Here is a 24,661-nt window from a genome sequence, read left to right as displayed (position 1 = left end):
TGCTTTTATTATAGTATTTAAAAATCAAAAGAAGATAATTTTTTCGGAAGAATAATTGATCACTATCATTCGCGTTCATTAACGCAAAACTCATGTATTGCGCTCCACAGATTTTTTTGAGGACAGAAAGGAGCACTTTTGATATTGCTGTTGTCTGTTCTCACTATGATTTTTCTATTTTCTCTTAGATGGTGCCTTTATCGATCTTATAGTTAATACGCCTCAATACAGCATTCCAGTCGTCGTCTCTTCCAGAGTGCCTAGCTTGACAGTACTCGTCCAGGTGCAGTTTTGAAAACAAGCACAAAACTCCTGCGAGGAATCATGCGACTGTTCAACAACTTATTCGTGCCAAGTTTCCGACACGGAGTTTGTGAAACGATATGATAAAATTACGAATATCGGAGCATGGGCAGCTCCCACACTTCGTCTTTGTTCAAGCTTGGCGCATCCCATTTCGATAACAACGAAGCGCTAAGCCAACTCGTGGAGTCGTGGCTGGCGTGGGACCCTGACTGTCTGCTGCACTGGCATGAAGTACTATGCATTTGCGTACAAGGTATTGTGGAACTTTTTTCTAGATTGCACCACCATTTCTGCGCTCTTCGTGGTTGTTTACCATGGATATTTTGCCACTCCAGAAGTGAAATGGAAGATGAGGTGTAAAAGTCAGCAGATAAATATGACTGCTAACGTGCGAGAAGGCGTAAGGCCGCCCGCTCACTTTGTAAACACAGTCGCCGCGCGCTGCGGCGTGATGTGACCCGATTTAATGCAGCTAGCAATTCTACCTCTTCATGGCTTTACGTAGCCGCCGCCACATTCCTTCTGATCGGCTCTCTGATCCGCCTAAAGGGTGCGACGAGATAGCTTATCGTTTAATGCCCGTATATGCAGAATTGGTCTTTCTCTACTGAACATTCATAGATCATGGCGAGTCCTTATACCACTCCTAGCACAGTGGTGCAACGCTTAAGCGGTGCGCCAATATGGGATGATAGGTGCTGCAACCGGTGAAACTTGCGCAATCTAGGTTCTGCCAAGCAACCTCGCGCGATCAATTATTAATTTAACCTCCACCTGCCAGGTTGATCGAAGACGCCATTTTATATGTGTACCATCGAGTGTTATCACACACACACACACAGATGGGTTACCGCTCAACACGGCAAGTAAGGCTTACGCCTTAATAAGTAAACAAAAGACAGGGCTTGTGCGTCACTCAAATGATTGCTTGATATTAGAGTGATACAGGGTCGCATAACTGGTTAACTAGGATGCTACGGACGAAGCTCTTACAAAGACAGCCTAAAAATCTACCGCTGGAAGACCCAAAATTTCGTGTCTCGCCACTACAGGCTTTGCAACATTAAAGACTTGCGGTTCGGTCTAAAGCATACGTGCCTTTCGTACTATAAGAAGCTTTCTGAAGGTCAGGACTATCAAACAAGACCAACGGAGGCGTGCGACGAATAGGAAAGAGAAAGCTGCGAGGGGCGTGGACAACCATCTTGGATGCACCGATGGCCATCGCCTCGCTTTTTCTAGGGAGCTTAATTGTCATGCACTGGTCACGCGCAGGTCACATTCAGGTGGGAAACGGCAAGCCGTCGCATGTGTCCGAAGTGAACCCAGCGCAGGAAAGTGCATCTGAATTAAACCTGAACATGGCTGTTCGAGTGCCTTTCAATGCAGAATGAGGTTTTCGCCGGTATGCTCGCCAGAGTACGACAACCGCTGTTGGCGTAGAGGCTATGCATGAAGTGGCCCAGGAAGGAACAAGCGATGGCTGGATAGAAAAAAGATAGGTGTAAAGTTAAGAGACAGAAACTGGCCAGAGTGGGTCAGAGAACAAAGGCGGGTGAATGACATCCTATATAGTCTTGACGAGAAGCAAGCGCAATACAAGCTTTATGCGGACCAGCGGAGTGGCGCCCAGTGTCGTGACTTTCAGATTGGCCAGTACGTGCGTGTCCGCAAACCAAATGTGCGAGGCAAACTGTCAGCTCGGTTTTCGGAGCCTCGGAAGGTTGTGGAGCAGCGTGGACCTGCATCTTATCTGCTGGATGATGGGCGAGTGTGGCACTCGTCCAAGTTTTCTGCGGTTCACCCAGAAGTAGTTCAGCAGCAACTGTCCTCCTCAGCTCCAGCGGCCCTTTTCGCTGATATTTCGCCGCCTATCGACGGCAACCGAATGCCGCCGCCCAGTCCACAGTCCGGAACCGTGGTCCAGGGTCCTTCTTCGGACGCGCCTTCAATCCATATGATGCCAGCCGTTCCGCCCGCTCCGGAATCGGCAGCCGCTCCTCAACCCTCGTGTAGTAAATCCACAGCGGCAACTGCGGCTTCACCTCCTGCGCCGCCTCGCCGAAGTACTCGCAAAAAGAAGCGGCCCGCATGGTTCAAAGACTATGACATCCGCTAGACATTTTGTTTTTTTTAAGTGCGGCGGCAAGTGCGCTGCACGCACTCGCGCGCATGGGGGGAAGAGAAGACGACGAAGTAGGAGAATACAGATCGGCTCGACCGTATGCTACGTGTACTGTTTCATTGCTAATTATCATTACTACGATACAACAGAAATCAAGAGGACAAAATTGGCTTGGACAGGACATGTGATGTGAAGGCAAGATAACCGTTGGTCCTTAAGGGTAACGGAGTGGATTCCAAGAGAAGGGAAGCGTAGTAGGGGTCAGCAGAAAGGCAGGTGAGCGGATGAGATTGAGAAGTTTGCGGTGATAAGGTGGCCGCCGCTGGCAAATTAAAGGACTAATTGTGGAGCTATGGAAGAGGCCTGTGTCGTGTAGTGGACGTAGGCAGGTAGATGATGATGATGTTTGCTTATGCCTGCTATACCCTCTTCTGAACAGCTTAAGTGTAGCTCAGAAAACTCACGCACTTTCCTGATAACATAAGTTTACTTAATTACCCGCTATGTATTTCCGTAAGTTCATTTTTTTTCGAATCAAGCAGTACTGAGGCGAGGTGTACGCATGATGCAAGACAAAATACTTAAATGGAGAAAATTCTGCCGATAAAATTGAAGACTCAGCTGTAGAGAATATTGTGAACTAAATTTGGAGCAATGGGATATCTAGGATGGTAACGCTTCATTTAGTGTGTAACACGTGAGGCCGTCTACAGCTCTCAAATTTGTCATATATGAGAAGTTTTGGTTGACCGCAGATATTTTACATTTCTGGTCGCAACCACTCATAAAGTTTAAAAGGAATGTTCGAAACTTTGAGTTTCATTGTGCGCTTGACGCATTCCACGTCAAGTTTTCGTTCAGCGGTGTATGAAATATCAACAAATTAGCGCGTCTTCTTTCGCGCAGGAGGACCTGGCCCGAGATTTTACGGCCTTCTATATTTTTTTCTTGTCAGCAACAACAGTGGTGGTCCACACGGAAGCGGTCAGCTGATGCGAGCATTCACTGTAAGAATACAAAAGCGCGGACTTTTATTTCAGGCATGGCACCTCCAGCTAGACATTCCAAAACGAGGTAAGAGTTTTGGCGGAACTCTGGTATCTGGGTGCACAGAATGCGAGGGACGAGGCTCCGACGTGGTGCGTCAAGTACTGATGTGACACCCAGAGAGACCTGCGGAGTTTCAAGAATCCACTGATACTTACTGGGTATCATTTAATCTCTCTCGATTGTGGATCAAAACAGAGATGAGGTCTGTTCAGCACCCGATGTTGCATTCGAATGCAACCCTACGTTGCATTGCAGATACAAATCTGCGCGGCACCTGTATTCTGTGTGTATTGTTCGATATTGCGTTCCTTCTTATACTTCGTTGACTACATTAGATAACTGCATGCAATTCTGACAACAAAATTTTTTTATTTCCTTAAATATGTCAGCAAAACGCCGCTCTCGTAAGTATTTTGTGGTTTCCGTATGGTTCGGTTTGGAAATTTTTTGCTCGCCTGTTACGCTACCGAATTCATCGAAGCCATGCGAGTGAAATCTTCATTCTGTATTTTACTTCAATTTTTTAATATTCAGTCATTTGTTGTGCTCTCATACTGAGTTTCACTAACCTCCTGCTGGAGTATGACACCCTTCTTGCGCAGACCACAGAATTAGCTCGGGTTCGCGACTGTTGATTTTTGGGATCTTAGGTATTTAGGCATTCTGCTGTTTCTAGATATCGAAACCAATCTGCGCTACACTGCGCGAAATTATATTACCGGAAAGCTCGTTAGTTCACGCCTGCGCCATTGCTTTCTACAAGCGCATTTTGGAATGAGTTGCCAGAGATGCAACCAGCTCTACTCTCAAGAAGCATTTAGCAAGCAGGAAAATTTAGAGTAAATTTCTCGGCCTGGAGTGAAAAAGGGAACGAGTCATTAAGTTCCGTTTATGGCACTTTCAAGGTAAAACACAAGTCGGGCTGGTGCATTGTCTGCTCCGCAATTCAGAAGACGCATGAATTTTTCGCATTTTTCTAGGAAGTATGTCAGCATAAATTCCAGACACTACATTTGAAGGCCGCTGCATCTCACGTTTCGAAACTATGAATCTGCTTTTCAATTTTACGGCCCCAGCAAAAAGTGTCGGTTCTATTTCAATTTTATTTCGTATGCTTCAAAGCCACTGTGAAAATGGTTACTTAGGATAAAATAGCTGTGTCGGTGCTGCGCCTATAATGCCCCAAGTCGGTAATGCATGCGCACTGACCCGTGTTTCGTTGCTTTAATGAAAGAACGGTTTTTGATGAAAGGTACTTTCATTCATGCCTGTTTTGTGCGGTCGCCCCCGACAGCGAGTAACGGCATTAAACAGCTGAAGCATGACACGTACTACATGCTGATATTATGTAGTCAAAGGTCACGGTTGTGGCTTTCACTGGCGATTGCGTTCTCGGCGATCGACAGCGACACTTGAGAAGGCTCCGCAGATGTCGACGCCATTTATTAAAGTCTTAACATTATCATTATCGTAGGCGAGTTCGAATGGTCACGAGGGTGTTGTTGCGGGCTGGTTGTTTTAACATTGCTCAAAAGCAATGTTAATACAAATGGTTGCTCCGTGTGACTGCTTTAAAAATGTTGAGCAAACGCTGTCGAGAAAGCGTCTTCAGATTAGCCGCTCATTTCTTCCTGCCCCCCCCCCCCCCCCCTTCCCTCACCGTAACTTCAACGATAAAACATTCGTTCCTTGGCTAAGACACAAGAAAGCCACTCGTACCATCTGCGAGAAAGTTGCTTGTTATCACCGATCCTGTAGACGACTCGATTTTCTAATTAATTCTGATCGATCGAATCAGCGAAGTACATCATCTAAACGTAGTATTGGAACAAATACTGTCGTATGCCCTCTCTGCGCCAGATTTCACCTCGAGTAAGAGTGCGGTTTAATAATGAGGAACATTTTACTGTGCACGTTTTGTGTTGCAACAGTCAGTAGGTAAGCGGACGAAAACCCGACGGACAGAAGTTGCGGACAAAGAAAGGCGCAAGTGTAGCCTTAAATGCGTCCCTGCATTAAATTTAGATTATGTTTGGAGTAGCAACCTTGAAACAGGCAGCAGCGCTTCATTAATTCTGTTCAGATGTAATGTTCTTGACCGCCATAAATGTAATATTCGTGTTTAACGGAAGTCTCCGCAGGTTTCAGTAATGTTACTATACGTACATTGCAAAAGGTATAGCTGGCCCTCGAAATTTCGCAACTGTCCACAGAGCGCGGATTACCCTTTGTTTTATAGTACCATGTTCTCGCACTCTGGTATCTGATCAATTATGGCTGCATGAAATATTCAGCACTGTGCATGAAAAAGTTGTAAGGAGTGACAGGTTGAAGCAAATTGAAATCAAAAGTAAATTTTATGTATTAGACCAAAATCTGCATCGCTTATAGCACTCTCCATTTCCACTCTGTGACGTTTGTAGTGCCTCCGAGCCATAGCACCACCAAGGCCGTAACTTCAACCCTTACAGCGACGACTCGCCCCACCACGCGAAAGGAATGTGAGTCTTCAAGGAGTGACTCGAACTTAGACTTAAATAAGTTCCTGCTCTAACGTGGGCGATTAGAGTGTGAGAGACAGAAACGTCTGGAGTTGATATTAAGCTGTTAACCTTACGTACTATTTCTAACACTGCAAAATATGAATGAGCGATAGAGTTAGCCTCAGTAATTCTGAGAAATGTCTTTTTCCCGAGAGAATAAAAAAATTGCCTGAATCGCTTTGGGACGTTACACCCCCATAAACCGAAACTTTGTTTTCATTTGTTACCTTATCGCCATGTCGCTTTGCCTCTAGCAGCTATGTATGCTGAGTGACGTTTTTCTAAAATACTCTCGACCGGCATTAATGCCGATGTCGCACTATTTCAAGTAGGATGATCCAATACGAAGAACGGTTCAGTAAAATGGAGGTGAACTGACGGGTTCAGTGTCTTCGGAGGCGAATACTGCTTTATATCAGAACAGGAAAATTTGGACCCCGATCTACCTGGTCAAGCTAAATGCAACTTAGGTGCGCTAGCACGTTTGCCCTCGTTTAGCTTTATTGGCATTTGTTTACCTGCTTAAAAGCTCGAAACTTCGAGTTGCACGCAAATATCATTGCACTCGTTCCTGGGGTTTCCTGCCGAGTATCTGCGTGTGCTCGCAGCGGAATTTCTCGTGGTTATCTGTTTTTGCATCCCGCCTAGCAAGTATATAAATTCTTCACCATGCTGCTTCGGTTTTCCGCCTCGCTGTATCCACTGGGTCGGCTGACTCATGTCGGCGCTCTTTTTTGCGTTGCTTTTCAGCTCCCCGTGTACATTGTTTTGGCCTCAGAATCTGCCGAAGTACCGGCTTCATCCATGATTTACCGTTTGCTGAACTGCACGTTAATCCGGCTTATTCATTATTTGCCTCTCCTTTCTGGAACCATCATGTGCCAGCAGCCGCCTCGGAGGCTCAGTGGTTATGGCGCCCGGCTGCCGACCCTAAAGAGGTGGGGTTCGACCCCGGCCGCGGTGGTCGCATTTTGAAGGAGGCGAAATGCGAGAGGTCCGTGTGCTGTCCGATATCAGTGCGAGTTAAAAACCCCCCGGTGGTCGAAATCATCCGGAGCCCTTTACTGCGGCGTCCCTCATAGCCCGAGCCACATTGGGACGTTAAACCCCATAAAACCAAATAAACTCATCACAGGCATGCAACCGCGTTTCTCCCTACTCATTTTCATTCTCTTCTTCGTGTGCATCTGGCGCGACGCCTTCCTCCCATTGAATGTAGCCGGCCTGTTTGTTCTTTCGAGCTTAGCCGAGCTTACCCCAGTTACGTCGAGGTTTCAACACAAAGAGTGTCGGCTTTATCTCTAGTGTCGTATACATTGCTGACGTACTAATTCGAAGGTACGAGAGTGAATGCCGATGTCAAAGGGAAGGGCATGATACCAAGGTAACTGTAGCACGCTCACGCATTGACAGTATATTGCCGTACGGCACAAATGTGTAAAACAACTCAAGGTAGGAATAAAAATAATGTCCTGCAGAATGTAAGACTGCGGTCGCGACTTAGGCACATTTTTAAAAATAGCCTATGTGCTGCGACCCGCCAACCAGAGTGTTCCCTCAGCGCGCATGTGTGCTTATAAAAGCTGTCTTCTGCGTGTTCGATATCGCTCTGACGAAGGCCAGACACTGGCCGAAATGTTAGAATAAAGAAAGTTGTTTATCTTTTTCCACCGCATGTCAACTAAATTACAATTATGTGTTACCGGATCCATCCGATCTTTACCACCTGCTTATATATATATATATATATATATATATATATATATATATATATATATATATATATATATATATATATATATATATATATATATATATATATATATATATATATATATATATATATATGTATATAGTCTTTGTTCGGACCATTAGCGCCTGAGTAAAAGGAGGTGCCGAGAAACTACCAATCATAAATCATAAATATGAATGGTTTCTAGTTTAGAGGGTTTAACGTCCCGAAGCGAGTCAGGCTGTGAGGGACGCCGTAGTGAAGGGCTCCGGAAATTTCGACCACCTGGGGTTCTTTAACGTGCACTAGACATCGCACAGTACACGGGCCTCTAGAATTTCGCCTTCAACGAAATTCTATAGCCGCGGCCGGGATCGAACCCGCGCCTATCGGGTATTAAGCAGAACGCGATGACCAATGAGCAACCGCAGCGGCGGTCATCAAACATATGCCTAAAATATTTCTGCAGTTAGCGCATAAAAAAAATTACGTACATGCATCTTCATGAAAAAAAATGATGATGTAAACGCTAAGGTGCCCGCGTGCTGTGCGATGTCAGTGCACGTTAAAGATCCCCAGGTGGTCGAAATTATTCCGTAGCCCTCCACTACGGCACCTCTTTCTTCCTTTCTTCTCTTTGTCCCTCCTTTGTCCGTGCCCTTACGGTGCGGTTCAGGTGTCCAACAATATATGAGACAGATACTGCGCCATTTCCCTTCTCCAAAAACCAATTATTATTATTATTAAAGTTATTTCTGATGAAGTTGCATTGAGCAGTGCGTAGGAATAGTCACCCGATTATTCGCCGATCCCCCAGTGTGGGTATGTGCCATCCTTTGATAGGCTAACAACAACAACAACTCCCTCCCTGTAGGCCGAGAAGCTCTTCTCGTGGAAAGGAGTCTATTTACTGTGACGCTGACGCCGTTGGTTGCAGGGGCAGGAACCCTCCTGTGCACGATAAAGGCCCCAAGGGATCCCAGCCGCATCGCAGAATACGCAGGGCAGCGGCTGCCTTCTCCGGACATATGCAACTACACCATACTTGATATCGTGCAGTCACCGGACGGAAGCTACAACAGTGAGTGAGCCATTTCACAACGAAACTGTTTTTTTTATGGTCTTCAGCGCGTTGCAGGCCCTGCAAATGCACATAACTGCCACTTCCAGCGTAGTTCTTTCACGAAAGTTGGGCCAGACTTGCAACCGCAACAGAAAAATTTGGTCCACACCAATGGCCTCATATGTCCACCTAGGATAGCCCTCTGCCGGCAAAAGCAAAAGTAACGTTTGCACAAAACAACTTTCATGTGCACAACCTAACGTTCCACAAAGTAACATTACCCCAATTTCATTGCTGAAGTCCAACGTTGTGTTCAACCGCGCAAATCAAGACAGTCGCTTGCTTAATTTGTTTTCGTGACTAGTTGCGAGCAACGATGAAATCAGCAAAAAAAAAAAAAACGTGCCAGGAAAAACATTCACGCTTTGTCGTTCAAATATGCGGATTTCTGCTCCGCTGCGGCGCAAGTCCCACTTTCTTAACTTGTGTGGTGAACATGTTGCATTTTGAGCTAGACATCTCCAATAGGCCGCAAGACATCTTTTTTGTAGCTAATTCTAAGAGCCCGCAACATCTTGCGTCCCTGGTTGCAAATGCTGTACACGCTTATGACTGCTGTGTGCGCAGCATCTGATCTTTTGGCCATGTTGTATTGTTTTTAATTGTTGGGGATTCGCAGAGACCCTGTACCTGTTCCTCCAACGCCACGACAGCAAGTATCTGTTCACGCTCAGCTTTAATGGCAGCATTATGGCGGTGAACAGCCTGGTTAACCAACGGCAGTTCAGTAGCAGTGGCCAAGAGATACGCCAGTATCTGGACTTGCGGGGTTTCGGCCTTTTGCGGGAGTCACCGGGCATTTTTAGCTTTCATTCGGCGCGGGAGAAATCGGCCCTTCGGCAAATCTCCGAGGTAAGTGTTGCAGCCGTAAACAACTTAAGTTTGCGACGCTGCGGCACATCATTGAGTCGATCACCCTAGTTCGAACCCTTGTGCACTCCTGAAGTTCGAGAGCGGTTTGGGTCAGTTGTCTTATTCTGAATAGAGATAAACTTCAGCGCGAAGAAAGCCTTAGGCGAGAAAACGGCATGCTTGATGATTACAGGCGCTGACTACCAACAGATGCATTGTGGTTGACAACGCTTAGGCATACGGACAGAAGAAAAAAAAATGGCTACGGCATAGTAGTAAACAACAATAGGTCAGCACCAACTAGCCCAACAGCTTGTCCTACCAACAGATGTTTTACTTGATCTTCGCTCATATGCAGGCTGGTCACCGAGAAGACCTAAGGAAAAAAACATGGCGTGTATCTTCTATTAAAAAAAAATTGCACACATTCAGTTCTGATCAAAGCAAAAGACAAATGCCAGAATAAAGTACACTTGTTAGAACAAGTGGGCTAAAGTAAAAAAAATGACCGTTATGAAGTTTCTGGCAGGCGAAGTCAGAAAAAAAAATAAAGGAAGTATTCCTCTTAACTTAGCCGTGTACCGACCCGTTCAAAGATAATTCGTACTATTTACGGTTATTACGTTGCTGTGTACAGCAGATTACATGTGCCTAGATTCATCAATATTATCATCATCATCATCAGACTGACTACGCCTACCAGAGGACAAAGGCCTCTCCCACGTTTCTCCATTTAACCAAGTCATTTGCCAGCTGCGCCCACCCTATGCCTGCGAACTTCTGAATCTCATAAGCACACCTAACTTTTTGCCGCCTTCAACTACGCTTGCCTTCTCCACTCCTCTCCACTTGGAATCCACTCCGTTACCTCTTAAGGACCAGCGGTTATCTTGCCTTCGCAGTACATGCCCTGCCCAAGCCCATTTCTTCCCCTTGATTTCGACTAGGCTGTCATTAACCCACGTTTGTTCCCTCACCCACTCTGCCCGCTTCCGGTCTCTTAACGTTACATCTATAATTTTTCTTGCCATGGCTCACTGTGCTCTCATTAACTTAAGCTGAACCTTTTTTTTTTTTGGTAGTCAGCACTTGTCCTCGTGGCATATGCTGTGCTACTTTTCATATGGCTCTTACAGACATAAGAAGTAGAATAGTTGCGAAAGGAAGTTGCAAACCGGATTGGGACCTCAGCACTCGTACTAAAAAGGGTCGATGGTTAGCCCTATGTACACCTTGGCGCTTAACAATGAGCGTGGATGCACTGGTTACTTTGAACCTGGTAAAAAAACATCAAAAAACATAAAATTGCGACGTGGAACCGCGAATGAAACCTTACTGGCGTCAACGAACTATATAGGATAACTTCGATTGGCAGTCGCCATTTCCATTGTTATTTGACTTAAAAGACACCAGGTTGGAGTGCACCAGCAGGTGTGCTTAATTGTACTTGCTGTTTTAGTCAATATGCTATGAGCAGGAGACCTAGTTTTGCAGGCTCATATTTGTATAGGAATTCAGTGAGTGGCAGCGTGATATGGAGAAGAGACCAAGTTTAAAAGATGGCTGCGTCTTCAAAATCAAGGCCATTTGCGGTCGCATGGGCTCACCGGTTACATCGTGTATCCTAGCATTGAGCGCAAGGAACCACTTCTTCTTTCTGTAAAGCGCTCAGATAGTAACGCACGACCATCACTCTCATAAAAAAGTGTACAGTCTTTCTGTGTACTGAGTACTGCATGTACCAAGGTTTGCGCTACAGTCATCTTGCCCCTGAATGGCCCTTGGATTGTAATAGCAAGCGTTATTAATTCTTACAGGACATTAAAAATAACAAAAGTAACAAAAAAGACTTTTTGTGTAGAGGGTGCGCTTTCTTTCGTATAGTACAGTGGGCGAAACGCTTGTCTAGAACGCGTTCTGGTCGTGTTTTCGGCACCATGCGCTGTGTCTATAGCTGCAACGTTTGGTTAAAAATGGTCTTGATGTAAGCCTGCGCAGTTGAACTCATAGGATTTCATTGTCATTTTTTGCCTTCCTGGTCGCAGCGGCTTTGGGAACTGCGGAATACACATTTCTTTCGTTCTAGACACGTCTTGCCCTCTTCACCCTCAATGGTGGTTTGCATATGATTACTGGATGGATGCGTTTTCTGTGTTAGAGTATAATCGTTAACTAACGTCAAGTAATTACCTATTAATTTTTACAGTTAGGCTGCGCATTTGCTGACAGGTTTTTAGCGCAGCGCATGCAGCCGTACTCACGATCGCGCATCATTCAACTTGTTTAAGATTTCCTCTTGGTCTAGTTGGTGCAATTTGAATCCAAGGAAAATAGCAGCGCTAAAGTCTGCAACCACGGAAGAAGAGAGGGCAATACACAAGCACTTGTGTCTTGTCCTTTCTTCGTGTGTGGTTGCATGCTTCAACGCTGCTATTTTCATTAGATTCAACTTCTCGCGAGTTATCTGCTCTCCACGATCACGTGACACCTGCGCTGCTGTGCATTTGTAGGCGCGCGTGCGTGCTCTGCTTGGGTGTGGACCCAAAATACTTCCCAGGAATGGCGACAGGAATCACTATGTTTTTAACAGCCGAACCTCGTTATAACGAGATGGTTTATAACGCAATAATGGATATAACGAAGGAATGACAATTCCACCTTGAAGCTCGACTAACACGGGCTATAACTAAGCCACGACTACAGCAAAGTAATTTCCGGGTTCCTTCAACTTCGTTATAACGAGGTTCAACAATATCTAATAATTTATATTCATTTTAAGAGCAGTGCACTGCCAACCTCTAGCAAAACAGCGAGGCAAACTGTAATAGCTTTAAAGTCAAATATCAGGGATTGGTTAACGACGCTGCTTCTTGATGCATATAAGCTTTAATCTGATGCACGCCATCAGAAAATATCCATTTTTAAAAATTATGCCTGCCTTAAACGACACACCCAGTGTCCCGAATGATCGAATCTTTGCTCGTACAAACCGCATCAGAGCTAATTTTTGCTCCTTCTATTGTTCACTTTTGTGCTATTGCGTTTTCCAGAAAACAAAGGATGTTTTGGCACGACTTCAGGCACCTTCAACTGAGTTCTTTTTTGCCTTTATGCCAAATTCGCTGAACATCGTCCATGACTATGATACCTACCGTGCGTTTTTGCAAGATATCAGCCAGTAAGTAGGGCGCATGAACCCCTCTTGGTGACGCTAACGCGCACCAGGCAGCCTTGCGCACTTGACCTGTTTTCATGCTACGCAAAGGTAGTTTAAGTGAGGGAGGCTGTTCGTAGTTTTGAAGTTCCCTCTCCGTGCTCCGGCGTCAGACAACAGAGTCAAATGCAGCTGCCACCTGCCCCTCGGTGGAACTGTGAAGGATGTGCAGGCGCAGACAAATAATAGAAGCACGCTATTTAGCATGCAGGGGAAGGGAAATTGGCAGCTCGTTTGACGTACATATCAAGGAAGCCAACAGCCTCCGAAACCAGGGTGCGTAGGGGAATGTTTCTTTCTTTTTTAATTTTTGGTTTTTATAATTTCATATAGACTTAATCGTTCTTAGAATCTTTTCCTACTTTCTAATCAATTATATTCGAAGGAACATTGATTGTTTCATAAATGAGCACCGCAATTCAAAAAGAAAACTTTTCTGATAGCTTTTCTTGCTGACTGGTGGTTCTTTGGAAACATTTTCGTAAGGAGCCCCTGCCTTGTCTGCATTTTGAGACCATTTTACAGTACCGATAACAAAGTTTCTCCAGGCAAGCAATGCTCTGCAGCATTGTAGCATTGAAATAAAGTGTCCTTGGCGTCAGTTTTGGGTATCAGTTGCGGCTTCTGTTGCCCCCAATTTTGGGGCAGATGAACAATAATTGCGCATTTGAATTTTAAATACTGCCCCGAATCTTTCTAGTGTTTTGTTAATTCTTCAAAGCTGCCGCCACGCCACATTATCACTTGGTAGATGCAACACGCGACCAGGTTTATCTCGATTGATCCCGTCCTAGTGTACGTCAAACAGACTGCCCGCCGCTCTCGGTCGTGCTCAATTTAAAGCTGACAGTGAACTTTCGAGATAAAGCGTGTAAAGTTACTAGAACATTTTGGAACATGGTAGAATCGGCTCCAGCTGGCTGCGATCAATCGAGATAAATCTGCTGGCGTCTTCCATCCACAAACAAAGTGATAAAGCGGCGTGGCGGCAGCTTTGAAGAATGAACAAACACTATAAAGATTCGTGGCATTACTCCTCTCTCAAAGAAGCATCGCCCGATGCTTTAAAACAAATAAGGCGACTATAGAAACAAACACACACTAGAAGTATTCTCTGCGTCTTTTACAGACTGGAAATCCTAGTAATCATCTTGACCATTACGGAGGAGAATCCGCTCTTGAGGCAGGTGCAGCCACCTTCTGCCTGGAATCACTTTTGCCTCTATTATCCAGAGCAAGCTTCAATGGTGAGCACCTGACGCCCTGTAGGGCGAGTGATATGGAAAGCACTGCTTTCGCGGCATACTTAGAAAGAAAGCGATAAGGGCGCTTTTATTGCAAGCTACCACTACACTATCTCTCAAATGCACTGCCCTGTAAATGACTCTTAACGGGCTTTCTCTTAATAGCGTATAGCGGTGTTTGTTTTTCCTTTTTCGAATGTTGAGGCAGTTAAAGTATGGTTCAAGTACATCTATGCAATATATGGTGCAGGAATATGATGAGAAGCTCTGTTCTAGTGCCAGTCTTGGAGAACCGCGTTTCACGTATGCAACATCCCTATTTAGAACGCATTAATTTACAATTCTATTTTTACCGCCAATGTTGACTTGCACTAATATAAGTGGTCTCCGTAAAGATATTTTAGGAACTGCATGACTGTTTTGAGCGCCATAAGAATTACAATGTTGCCTCGGTATGCCAGAACACAAGTGCAGTGGCCTATTCTACATATTTATGAATGCATATTATGGCTTACTTCCTTTTTATATTTCTTTGTTTCATACTTCAGCAGCACCCTTAATGAATTGCACCCTATTAATCGTGCATAGTAGAAAACATGTTTCAGCTCAAAATTTGTTGGTTGGTGCTATACGATAGGTTATGGCTTCCCTATCCTGTTTGCTGCGTCAGTATCTATTAAAAATATTGGCAGTGGCTTAACTTGGTTAATTAACCTTGGAACTTAGCGAAAAGCAAGCCCGCTTGCTAAGCGTCAGAGGCTCGTCCATAGCAGCACCGCTACACGCTTGCGACAGCTGTTCTATGTATACCAACACAACCACGTGGCTATCAGGCGGTATCACATGGTCGACATCCCCATCGGATGTCATCACGTGGCTTCACGTAACCCCGTCGGATGTTCTTAAAGTCAAAGGTCAAAGGTGTAATAAAAGTCATGGGTCAAGGGTTCGACAGCATAAGTGTACCACATATGTTCGTTCATACACGGTTATCCTATGTTGGGCTGAAGGTCGTTCAAGGTCGTTTAGCTTGCCTGCCCGAAGACTTCTTTACCTAGCGCAGTGAAGCTTTTCGCTTCAAAACCATGCGGGTTTTTCTTCGCTAAGCGCACACCGGCGTTTGGTGACTGAGAAAGACCCATGCCCTTGGCCAAAATAAATTCGAGGTTTCGTGCTAATTTGAGTGTATTGGACAGTAATATGTCTTTTTTATTAAGTTTCTTTTCCCCTACAGGCGAGCCGGCATGCTCGCCTGTCGTTACAAGTCTGTTTTTCCCTATTCAATTTTCGTTGGGAAATTAATGTTCTTTCTCATTTCGCTTGTGTTCACAGGAGGATGATGTGCGCTTGATTGCCGACATAGTCAACCCGTCTGCCGTGTTCGTCATAACGCTGAGCCTACGGATGGACATTTTTCTCGGAATTCACATCAGTGAGGTCAGCCAGACGGGAGCCGGGCTGAAAAATGCGACCGCCATGAATCGATATACTGGTCGCTATGAAACGGTTAGTTACGTTGCGCGAAGTTCATATCAAGGCGCCTGTTCTTAAAAAAAATTCCTCACTTTAATGGAAATGTGATGCGCACAAGGGCCAATTATTTCTCCGGTGTTTCCTGGCGATGCCGAACTTTGTTCCTAGCTTCGCGGTGAAAGCAACAGCGCGCCGGACTTTTCGGGCTCATCTGCGGGCTGGGCCCGACTGTTTCCAAAGTAGAAGCATCAGCTATGCACTTCACCTTAATCTAGGTGCGTACGTTGAAAATTGGCAGTAGCTTAGCTCGGCTATGCCAGGATATACGTAGCGAAAGCTAAGGCATAGCTTTGTTAGCCTTGGTTAATCTTGATTGCAGGTCCAGGTTAGTCTGGCTGTCTGGCTAGTTGTTGTCACGTGGTTCGTCACGCGGTTGGTCCCGTGAACAGTCACGTGGTTGGTCACGTGGTGCGGTGCGACCACGGTGGGACTGCGAGCACGGGGCGAAACTACGAGTTCGTGGCCAATGTAGCTTTCGCTACAAAAATAGCGGTTTTTTTTTCCACAGTATGGTTTATCCCGATGTTTCGTTTCTGCAAAGATGTCAAGCGCGGCAAGACTGCTACCGACTGTGCAGCCACGCTCTGGCACCTTACATGCGTGCGGCGGAAGTCGCACTGCTCTCCGCGTCTCATCTTTCCCGCCCACTGCGAACGCTGTGCCCTTCTCTTCCGTCTCCAGCGTTCAGATGGTAACTGAACGATGCTGAGACATACCGCGAGCCTTTTCCTACTCGGTGTCTCGTTTACGTAAAAATTGGTGGAGAGGAATCTAGAAAAGGATGTTAGAAGCAGTAATATCTTATTTTTTGTTCACTATCCTAGCTTATTAAACACAGTGCACTGGAACCGTAGGTATGGACCCGACAACCCCCATAAAAATTCTCTACAGAGAGTCTGTAGACTTCTTTTAGACTCTATTGCCTTCCTGTATATATTTCTTTTTGTCTATTCATAGTCTCTAGATTGTCTATAAGATTTGTATTGCCTATAGACTGTTCGCTAGGGTTTGAATATAGAGAGTCTGTAGACTTTATAGACAGAAGTGTATGGACAGTCTATACTGTCTAAAGAAATTTTTGTAAGGGAAAGACGCGAGTTCTGGGTGGATTTAGCATCATTTAGGCACTTGACTCCTTGAGTGACTGCGCTTCCTGCGATGAGCGTTCCGTCTCATCTTTGAAGTTCAAGAAATTTCTTGAAATGGACAAAGTTCTTGTCGATGAGTTTAGTCGGACCTTATGGCCTACAGGCTGCTCAAGGCGATAGCCTGCCATCCAGCTACAATTTTGGAGCTCTGAGGAAGATTTTTGGTGACACGTCCACAATATGTAAGCTATCCAAATTTTCAACGTGGTTCACAACTTGAATCTTATTGCAAAGCATTGGTAGAGCATGTGGTACGTGAAGCGGCTGCCGACAAGTGCTTGCACAATGAGCAGTGTGTAGATCTCTTCGAGGCCGCCACGGCAGTTGGATACGCGTCGCATCATATGTGCAATCTAAGTGGTCTGTTTATGGAGGAGGTGCATCGTGTTAGTGGCTCTGCCATTGGTGTGTAGGCGATCACCGGGCTGGCAGGCCGCCTACAGAGGAGCCTTTCGGAGCGAGAATAGTTGCTAGCGAACATCACATGTTCAACGCTCTTTGACATGCGATGTTTTGAATATTGGAAAAAACTTGGGTACTGCTATACAAATATGGAAGGTAATGATCCATTCTTCAGATGTGCAACGAAATCTTTCTTTTATAGTGTTTCTATCACTCGCAATGAGCAGTTAAGACGCCCATAGAAAACCAATGCGGAACACTTGACGGTAGCAAAGGCGTTAATAGCAAAAAAACTTCAAGCCTGCCGACGGGATATCTGCTGATTATTGATTGTTATAGTGAAATGTTATATTATATGAAAAATTGCTCTCATAAACTTTTTACCGTTCAAAAACGCTTTGTAGAGAATTGTTGGATATGGCTAACAGCCTCACCAAATGCCCTACAACGTAGGGTGGTTCTACCGGCTTCTCCTCATTCATAGCAAAGTTCATTGGTATAAATCAAGCCAATAGCTGGAACTTTAGCGCATAACCCTAAGTGCGCTTGTGGCTCACATGCGTGGAAGCGCTCTGGGTGCCTTCAGGAACGTCGCCAAAGACTTAACATATTTCACTTTGTTAGTGCACAGAATTTTCTTGGCGATATGGCGGCACCCACCCGCCACACCTGTGCCACACGCAACTTCGAGCACGCCTTTAGGGTTTGTCGGAACGTCTGTTCCCCTTGCCTTGCTTCCAACACCAACAGGCTCGTCAGGAAAGCCTTTTCAGGTCCCTAGAGCAGACCATGCAGATGATTTCTGGCTCTCAATTGCCGGTGCATCGGACACCCAGGCGCGAAATCAAGCTGTCTTCACTGCCTCGCTCGAGATGGAAACCAGCATTCACTTAACGAACCACCAAGTTTCTCTGTCCTTCGCTGCTGAAAGGAGGTTTAGGCGCTGAAAATCCTTCGAGTCGCGTTGGTACAGCTGCGGAGGGGCAGGTCACTTCTCACGGAGCTGCCAGGAACTACCACTGCCGTCGTGAACCGGCCAAACCTTTACGACAGCTGCACTCCCTGACAAAAATTTCTTTAGACAGTCTATAGACTTTACATAGACTTCTGCCTATAAAGTCTATAGATCCTCTATAGACAAGGCCTAGAGGACAGTCTATAGGCAATACAAATCATGTAGACAGTCTATCGACTATTGATAGTTTTATGCCCATACACTTGTAGTAGACTTTTGTCTATAGGCCGTCTATAGACTATGAATAGACAAAAAGAAAAATCTATAGGAAGGCAATAGAGTCTATAAGAAGTCCATAGACTGTCTATAGACCATTTTTGAAACTGTGGAGCCCTCTTAAAACTATAAGTGGACGGCCATGATACATGTGTACATGACTCTGCCGGTGGTAAAGGGTGCTAGCATTTGCGGTGACACTAGCATCGCATGTTTAAATAAAAAAAAATTGCTTCCACATGTGGCCAGTAGCAACTTGCTGCTTGTGAACCCTATTACATATAGATCGTTAGACCGCGCACGAACGATTGCGCAGTCAGCACTGATGCGGCATCCTAGCGCCTGCCTTCTGCTGGTCATTCCTTGCTTGCCTTCCAGAAATTGGAATCTGGTGCCATGTAATGCACGTGAACGGGCAGAAAAAATAGAGCCGCTTAAGGTGAGGGTATGCCTAGTGAACAGCACTAGTCCTATCGCGATATATTGAACAAATATGGCGACACCGTGCATGACTGCCGCTGCCACTGAGCAAAGATAGCCTCATAGCCTAAGAATGCTTCGGCTAAAGCTTAGGTGAGGTGATTTGTGCAGTCTATGGGTTTACCCCTCAGGTTCGAATTGCGCTGCCCAATTTAGCCCTCATACATGTGTACATGACTCTGCCGGTGGTAAAGGGTGCTAGCATTTGCATTGACACTAGCATCGCATGTTTAAATAAAAAAAATTGCTTCCACATGTGGCCAGTAGCAACTTGCTGCTTGTGAACCCTATTACATATAGGTCGTTAGACCGCGCACGAACGATTGCGCAGTCAGCACTGATGCGGCATCCTAGCGCCTGCCTTCTGCTGGCCATTCCTTGCTTGCCTTCCAGAAATTGGAATCTGGTGCCATGTAATGCACGTGAACGGGCAGAAAAAAATAGAGCCGCTTAAGGTGAGGGTACGCCTAGTGAACAGCGCTAGTCTTATCGCGATATATTGAACAAATATGGCGACACCGTGCATGACTGACGCTGCCACTGAGCAAACAAAGATAGCCTCATAGCCTAAGAATGCTTCGGCTAAAGCTTAGGTGAGGTGCAGTCTATGGGTTTACCCCTCAGGTTCGAATTGCGCTGCCCAATTTAGCCCTCACCGAAGGGTGCAGACGAAGATGAATGACTGTGCCATCAAGCCGGCAGCTGTGTACGCATTTCTTTCGTTTTTCTATTGCCTTCGGAATTGATGACGTCAACGAGGTAACAAGGATACAGACATCGGAGATGCCGCGAAGCTGGAATGACTAGGGTTGTACACTTGGCGATTTTTTCCTACTGCTACAGATTCGTATGTTGCGTGGGTAGCTAGCACCAGAGGCGCCAGTGTGAACTGGTCAGAGCCGATCCACGAAAGCTGCATCGCTTCAGGGAGCTACTATACTGTTGTGTACTGTCGAAAGATAGCGGCATAATAGTTTTGTAACGAAAGCTACGCTACGCCAGCCGGAGCGATTTCGCCCGTCTTGGGCATCTCCGTCTACTGCGCATGCGCGAGTTTCGCCGCAGGGGCGACGCGCGTGACGTCACAGCTGCGCCGCCACCGACTCCACCGCCTCGCCCCCTCTCCCGTTGCGCGTTGGCGCCACGACTAGCTAGGCGCCTTACTGCGCGCATGGGGTCGAATGAATTCTGGAGGCGATGCGGTCGGCCGTAAGATGCAAGCCATGGAAGAAGAGAAGCCTTGCTCGATGCGGCAGCTTTCGCTATGTATACTAGGCATAGCAGAGCTAATCCACCGCAAAATTTTTATCTTGTTTACACATAAACATCGCCTCTTCCGCGTCGCAGGACTGCTGGGACGGTGTCCTAAGGCCCGCTGCCCTCCAACCCCAGTACTACGGCAACGGTGGCTGCTTCTTTATAAACTACCAAGGCACTATCGGGAGAGGAGTGGCTTCCTTCGAGACGTTGGTTACGATAGAAGACAAGGTACAACGGCTGACTCAGCATAACACGCGCGAATCAATAGTGATTCCTTTCTCCGGTGCTAAGCTGGAATACTTAACACCCTGCCAAGTTTTTATTTACTGCGATTGTGCCAGCTTCGACAGTTCGCTTGACTAGAGCCCTATAGCGGATGGAATCAGCAAACGCGGTGAGTGCCGTATGAGCGCCAAGCACCTGGCCGATCGTCTTCTGCAAGGCTCTTCCAAAACCAGCGCGAAGCCCTCGATTCCTTTCACCCCTTCTTTGATGCATGTTCAGGAAAAACCACGTGGCAATAACTGCTAGCAGAGCGATCAGCGTCTCGTGCGATTGCGCCGACGAATACTTCACTTTTTCTTTTTGTTTCCGGATGTTGGCGGGAGCTCCTTTCGGGGGAACGCCTGTCACCGTTAGATAAGAGCGTAAAGAAAAAAATTAACGCAACTGAATACTGCCGCTTAACTCTGGCTTTCAGCGGCTAGTATGCCAAACATTGCGATAAGTGATGGAAGAAACTGGGGGCCCCACGCGGCTTTATAAGAGCCTTGCAGACTGACGCCATTAGACTAGGAAAATGCTGGGAGCGCATGTGGAAACCCTCGCCGAGTGGTCAGTTTACACCGTCATCGGGTACTGCTCAAGCGAACAGACAGTTGGACATCGACACTCGTGTGATATCGCTCAAATTGGAAGTGTACGTTCGGGAACAAAACTGTGCAGGACGCGGGGTAAAATCGATTTAGGCGCACAGGTGTTAACGCGTACCAGCGAACATCTGCTTCCTCCACTGCTCCAGACTGGAGCGCGTAAGTACGTAAGTTTGGCTTTGTTGAATTGCCGTACAACGAACCTATCGACTTTTGTTCCTTGTTATGCCACCTGAAGAGTTTTGTACCCAATATTACACGAAGCACTGTTTGCCGAGTAAAGTGGCGGATCGAGAAACGTTTAGTTTATGGGGTTATAACGTCCCAAAGCAGCTCAGACTATGAGGGACGCCGTAGTGAAGGGCTCCGGATAATTGCGACCACCTGGGGTTCTTTAACGTGCACTGACATCACACAGTACACGGGCCTCTAGAATTTCGCCTCCATCGAAATTCGACAGCCGCGGCCGGCATGGAACCCGCGTCTTTCAGGTCAGCAGCCGAGCGCCATAACCACTGAGCCACCGCGGCGGCCAAATAGCGTCCATGGCAGTTACTGTTTGGTGCCAGTCAACTGTAGATCGGACAGGTGTGGTCTGCCAGATGTATCCGTGCCAGGGTATAGGTGCAGTGTGATACTGTAGCTAGCATAGAAGCCCATACGTTAAAGACATGGTGGCCTGCAAGAATGGGTGGATGGATGAATAAGACTGAACCCTTTAAATCGGGTGGTGGCTCAAGCCACCTAGCCATGACTTATGAAATTTTGCTCTTGTCTTGATTTTAGCCATCAATCAGATAACCTTCGCTTGGTTACTTCTACCCGCTTAGAATCTACTTTCCCTTCACTGTCCTTAAATCCCAATGCCTTGGATAAATCAGCCCCGCTGCTTTCCACGGTAGGGTGAAGCCCTTTACAGAAAGGTATCAAGTGTTCAGCCGTTTCCTCCTCCTCTGCGCACGCACCGCACAACGTGTCCATCTCGTGGTACCTGACTCTCTATGTCTTAGTCCGCAAGACTCCCGTCCTGGCCTCAAACAACATATAGCTTCCCCTACAATTATCATAGATATTTTCTTTGGCGATTTCCTGCTTAAAGATCCTGCTTTGGCTATTTCCTGCTTATGATGAGGAGCCAGCGCCCTCTTCGAAGAGTGCGGAATACTAAATAATGACAATTTGTAAAAATGACGTCATCGTTACGTTTTTTTTCGCGGCATAAATAAATCATCGAATGTCTCGAGGTTCAGTGCGGTGCACGGGCCAGAGACGCGGAAAAAAGTCACTACGGGCGGTAATTTTAGTATTCCGCGCTCGTTGTGCCTTCTTCCTTCGTCTTTGCCTCATGTGTTGCGCTTAAGATCAAGGTGTTAACGGACCAACAGACCCAACTATTTCTCTTCATCTTCTGTCCAAGAGATGCAGTTATAGGAATTGACCATAACCTTCGTTACAAATATAGCGGGGGGCGGGGGGAGGGGGGGTAGTAGACTTAACGCCGAAAACAATACATGGAAGCAAAGGTTTTCAAAGCAATCTTTTCATCTCACGGTGCACCTATGATGTCGTCCCTTCGTGAAGACTAACCTAGTTCATCCTAGAACAGGTCGTGAAAGTATAAACTGTCATTTGGATGGCAATTTATTTTGAAAACACGGCGTTACGTCTCAGGGGGGGGGGGGGGGGGGGGCACCGGTGTAAGTCAACCTTTCAGACATGTTTTTCTCGTTTTACAAAGTACCCACGGAGACAGCCGATTGGCAATGGTTGATGAGTGCTCTGAAGACAAAGAGTGCGATAAAGCATGTACATGCAAACTTTTCAAATGAATCAGTAAATGTGTTTTGTGAAGCCGGACATACCCTCAAAAGGCGCTCTATCTCAGAACCAGACAAGCTTCTCGTGTAGTCTGACATTTCTACCGCGCACGCTACATGCCCTTGAAGATACTGCCGTTCAAACGATAACAAACTTTGAGACCATTCCTCAAACAGCACGATAAAAGAACCGCGCACCTTAGCAGACGACTAGCACCCTGAGGTCGCACAAAGGTGGCGATTGCGGACGCTCGGCTCGGAGGTGTTCCGGGGGTATCGTCTGCGGAGCCGTCTGCTTCAGTGCGTGTTTCTCTGTCGTGCTCTTGCCATATCGTTTGAGAACTGCTTTTCCAGGAAATCTTTCTAGGCTGTATGGTTTGAACGACTGTATTAGTGAGCATATGCAGTGCACGTGGCAGAATGTCAGACTACGCGGATAAAGAATTGTTGCTGCGTTAGATAGCTGGCATAAAAAAGCGCCCTAATTGGAAAGTGAAGGCAAGTAAATTCGCCTCAAACAAATGAATCCGCCCTGGCTCCTGCGCACTCTAAGAAAAAGCTGCAAGGAGATCGGAGATGCTCTGTCAACGCTCGTTTTGCGTTTCTATTCCAGATGAACAACGCCAGGAATTTGCTAGCGACACTGGACCCACAAAACACGCGCACAGTGGTGTGGCTGGCACACGACTTGACCTTCAACTTGGCTGCGAATAACTGCGGTGGCGACTCGGTCCGTCTTCTCAAGATGCGCGAGTTGGCTTAATCGAGGCAACCGTTTCTGACACACTCACTACGGAGACCGAAGAAGTCTACGGCGGGAGAAGGGCTCTTGCGCGCCTCAGAGACGGATCAGGCGCTGCAACTTGCGGCGCAGCAGCTGTTGCTGGCATTCAAATGAAATCAAATCAAATTTTTTTATTTATTAGCATCTTTCTCCTGCAAGCTGGAGGAAGAAAGAAATAGCAGGGGTAGGAGCAAAAAGCTGCAGGCATAGCAGGTTTACGCGGCCCCTGCCCCTTTCTTGGGATTGGTGGCGAACAGACCAGCATGGTATTCTACTTTCCCAAAAGGTACCAGATACACATCTAAAATATGCTTTACAGTTAAGATAACAATGATTTAAGCAAAGGACACAAACGTAACAAATGTCGAGAGCTATGGACATTCATATACACCTTCTGCTCTTGCGCTTAACAAAAACATGTAGTTTTCACACATGTGAATGCAAACATACAGCGGGTTCAAGATTAGACTTGAATGATTTTTTAAAAATTGTGAAACGCCGCATGCTAATGCCGCTTTTTCACTTTGGTAATGTGGCCAGGTGGGCACAAATTGGGGTAATATTTGTCCCTGTAAAGTGAGTAATTAGCTAAAATTTATTAATTAGCTTTTTATTGCCTGAAGTTAGCGTTCATGTTTTTATTGAGAACTTGGAGGCAGTTGCTTTCGAGGGCTATTCTATTTTGTACAATTTAGTAACGCGCCTGGGTCCTGAGATGGACACGTCTGAAATTTTGTCGCAGCTCGTCTAATTACGAACGCGAGACACGCCTCTCGTCGTGAAGCGCCTCCCTCGTGTGACGCAGCTGTTGCGTATGGCACTCCGCCTTGCAAGGAGTGTGCAGCGAGCGGCGACGCGGATGACTTTTCGTTCTGGGCCAGCGTTTTCCTTTTCGACGATCGAAACCAATGAACTGTTGGGTCGGCGATAAGGGAGAGCTATTTC

At 46.3% G+C, this 24,661-nt stretch overlaps 1 protein-coding gene across 1 annotated transcript; it reads left to right on the top strand.

The window, feature by feature from the left end:
* Positions 1-472: 472 nt before the first annotated feature.
* Positions 473-24,189, top strand: LOC144100036 (uncharacterized). Its single transcript, XM_077633085.1, has 11 exons — positions 473-559; positions 3,338-3,438; positions 3,871-3,885; positions 5,905-5,982; positions 8,694-8,837; positions 9,499-9,731; positions 12,782-12,909; positions 14,075-14,192; positions 15,522-15,695; positions 20,331-20,471; positions 23,546-24,189. The coding sequence occupies exons 1-11, from the start codon at positions 543-545 to the stop codon at positions 23,693-23,695; spliced, it is 1,299 nt and encodes a 432-aa protein (XP_077489211.1). The 5' UTR covers positions 473-542; the 3' UTR covers positions 23,696-24,189.
* The last annotated feature ends 472 nt before the right edge of the window (positions 24,190-24,661 follow it).

This window comes from Amblyomma americanum, chromosome 8 (assembly GCF_052857255.1).
Source record: "Amblyomma americanum isolate KBUSLIRL-KWMA chromosome 8, ASM5285725v1, whole genome shotgun sequence".
Taxonomy (NCBI): domain Eukaryota; kingdom Metazoa; phylum Arthropoda; class Arachnida; order Ixodida; family Ixodidae; genus Amblyomma; species Amblyomma americanum.
The sequence above is the reverse complement of the archived record's forward strand: the minus strand, read 5'-3'. Positions and strand labels throughout refer to the sequence as shown.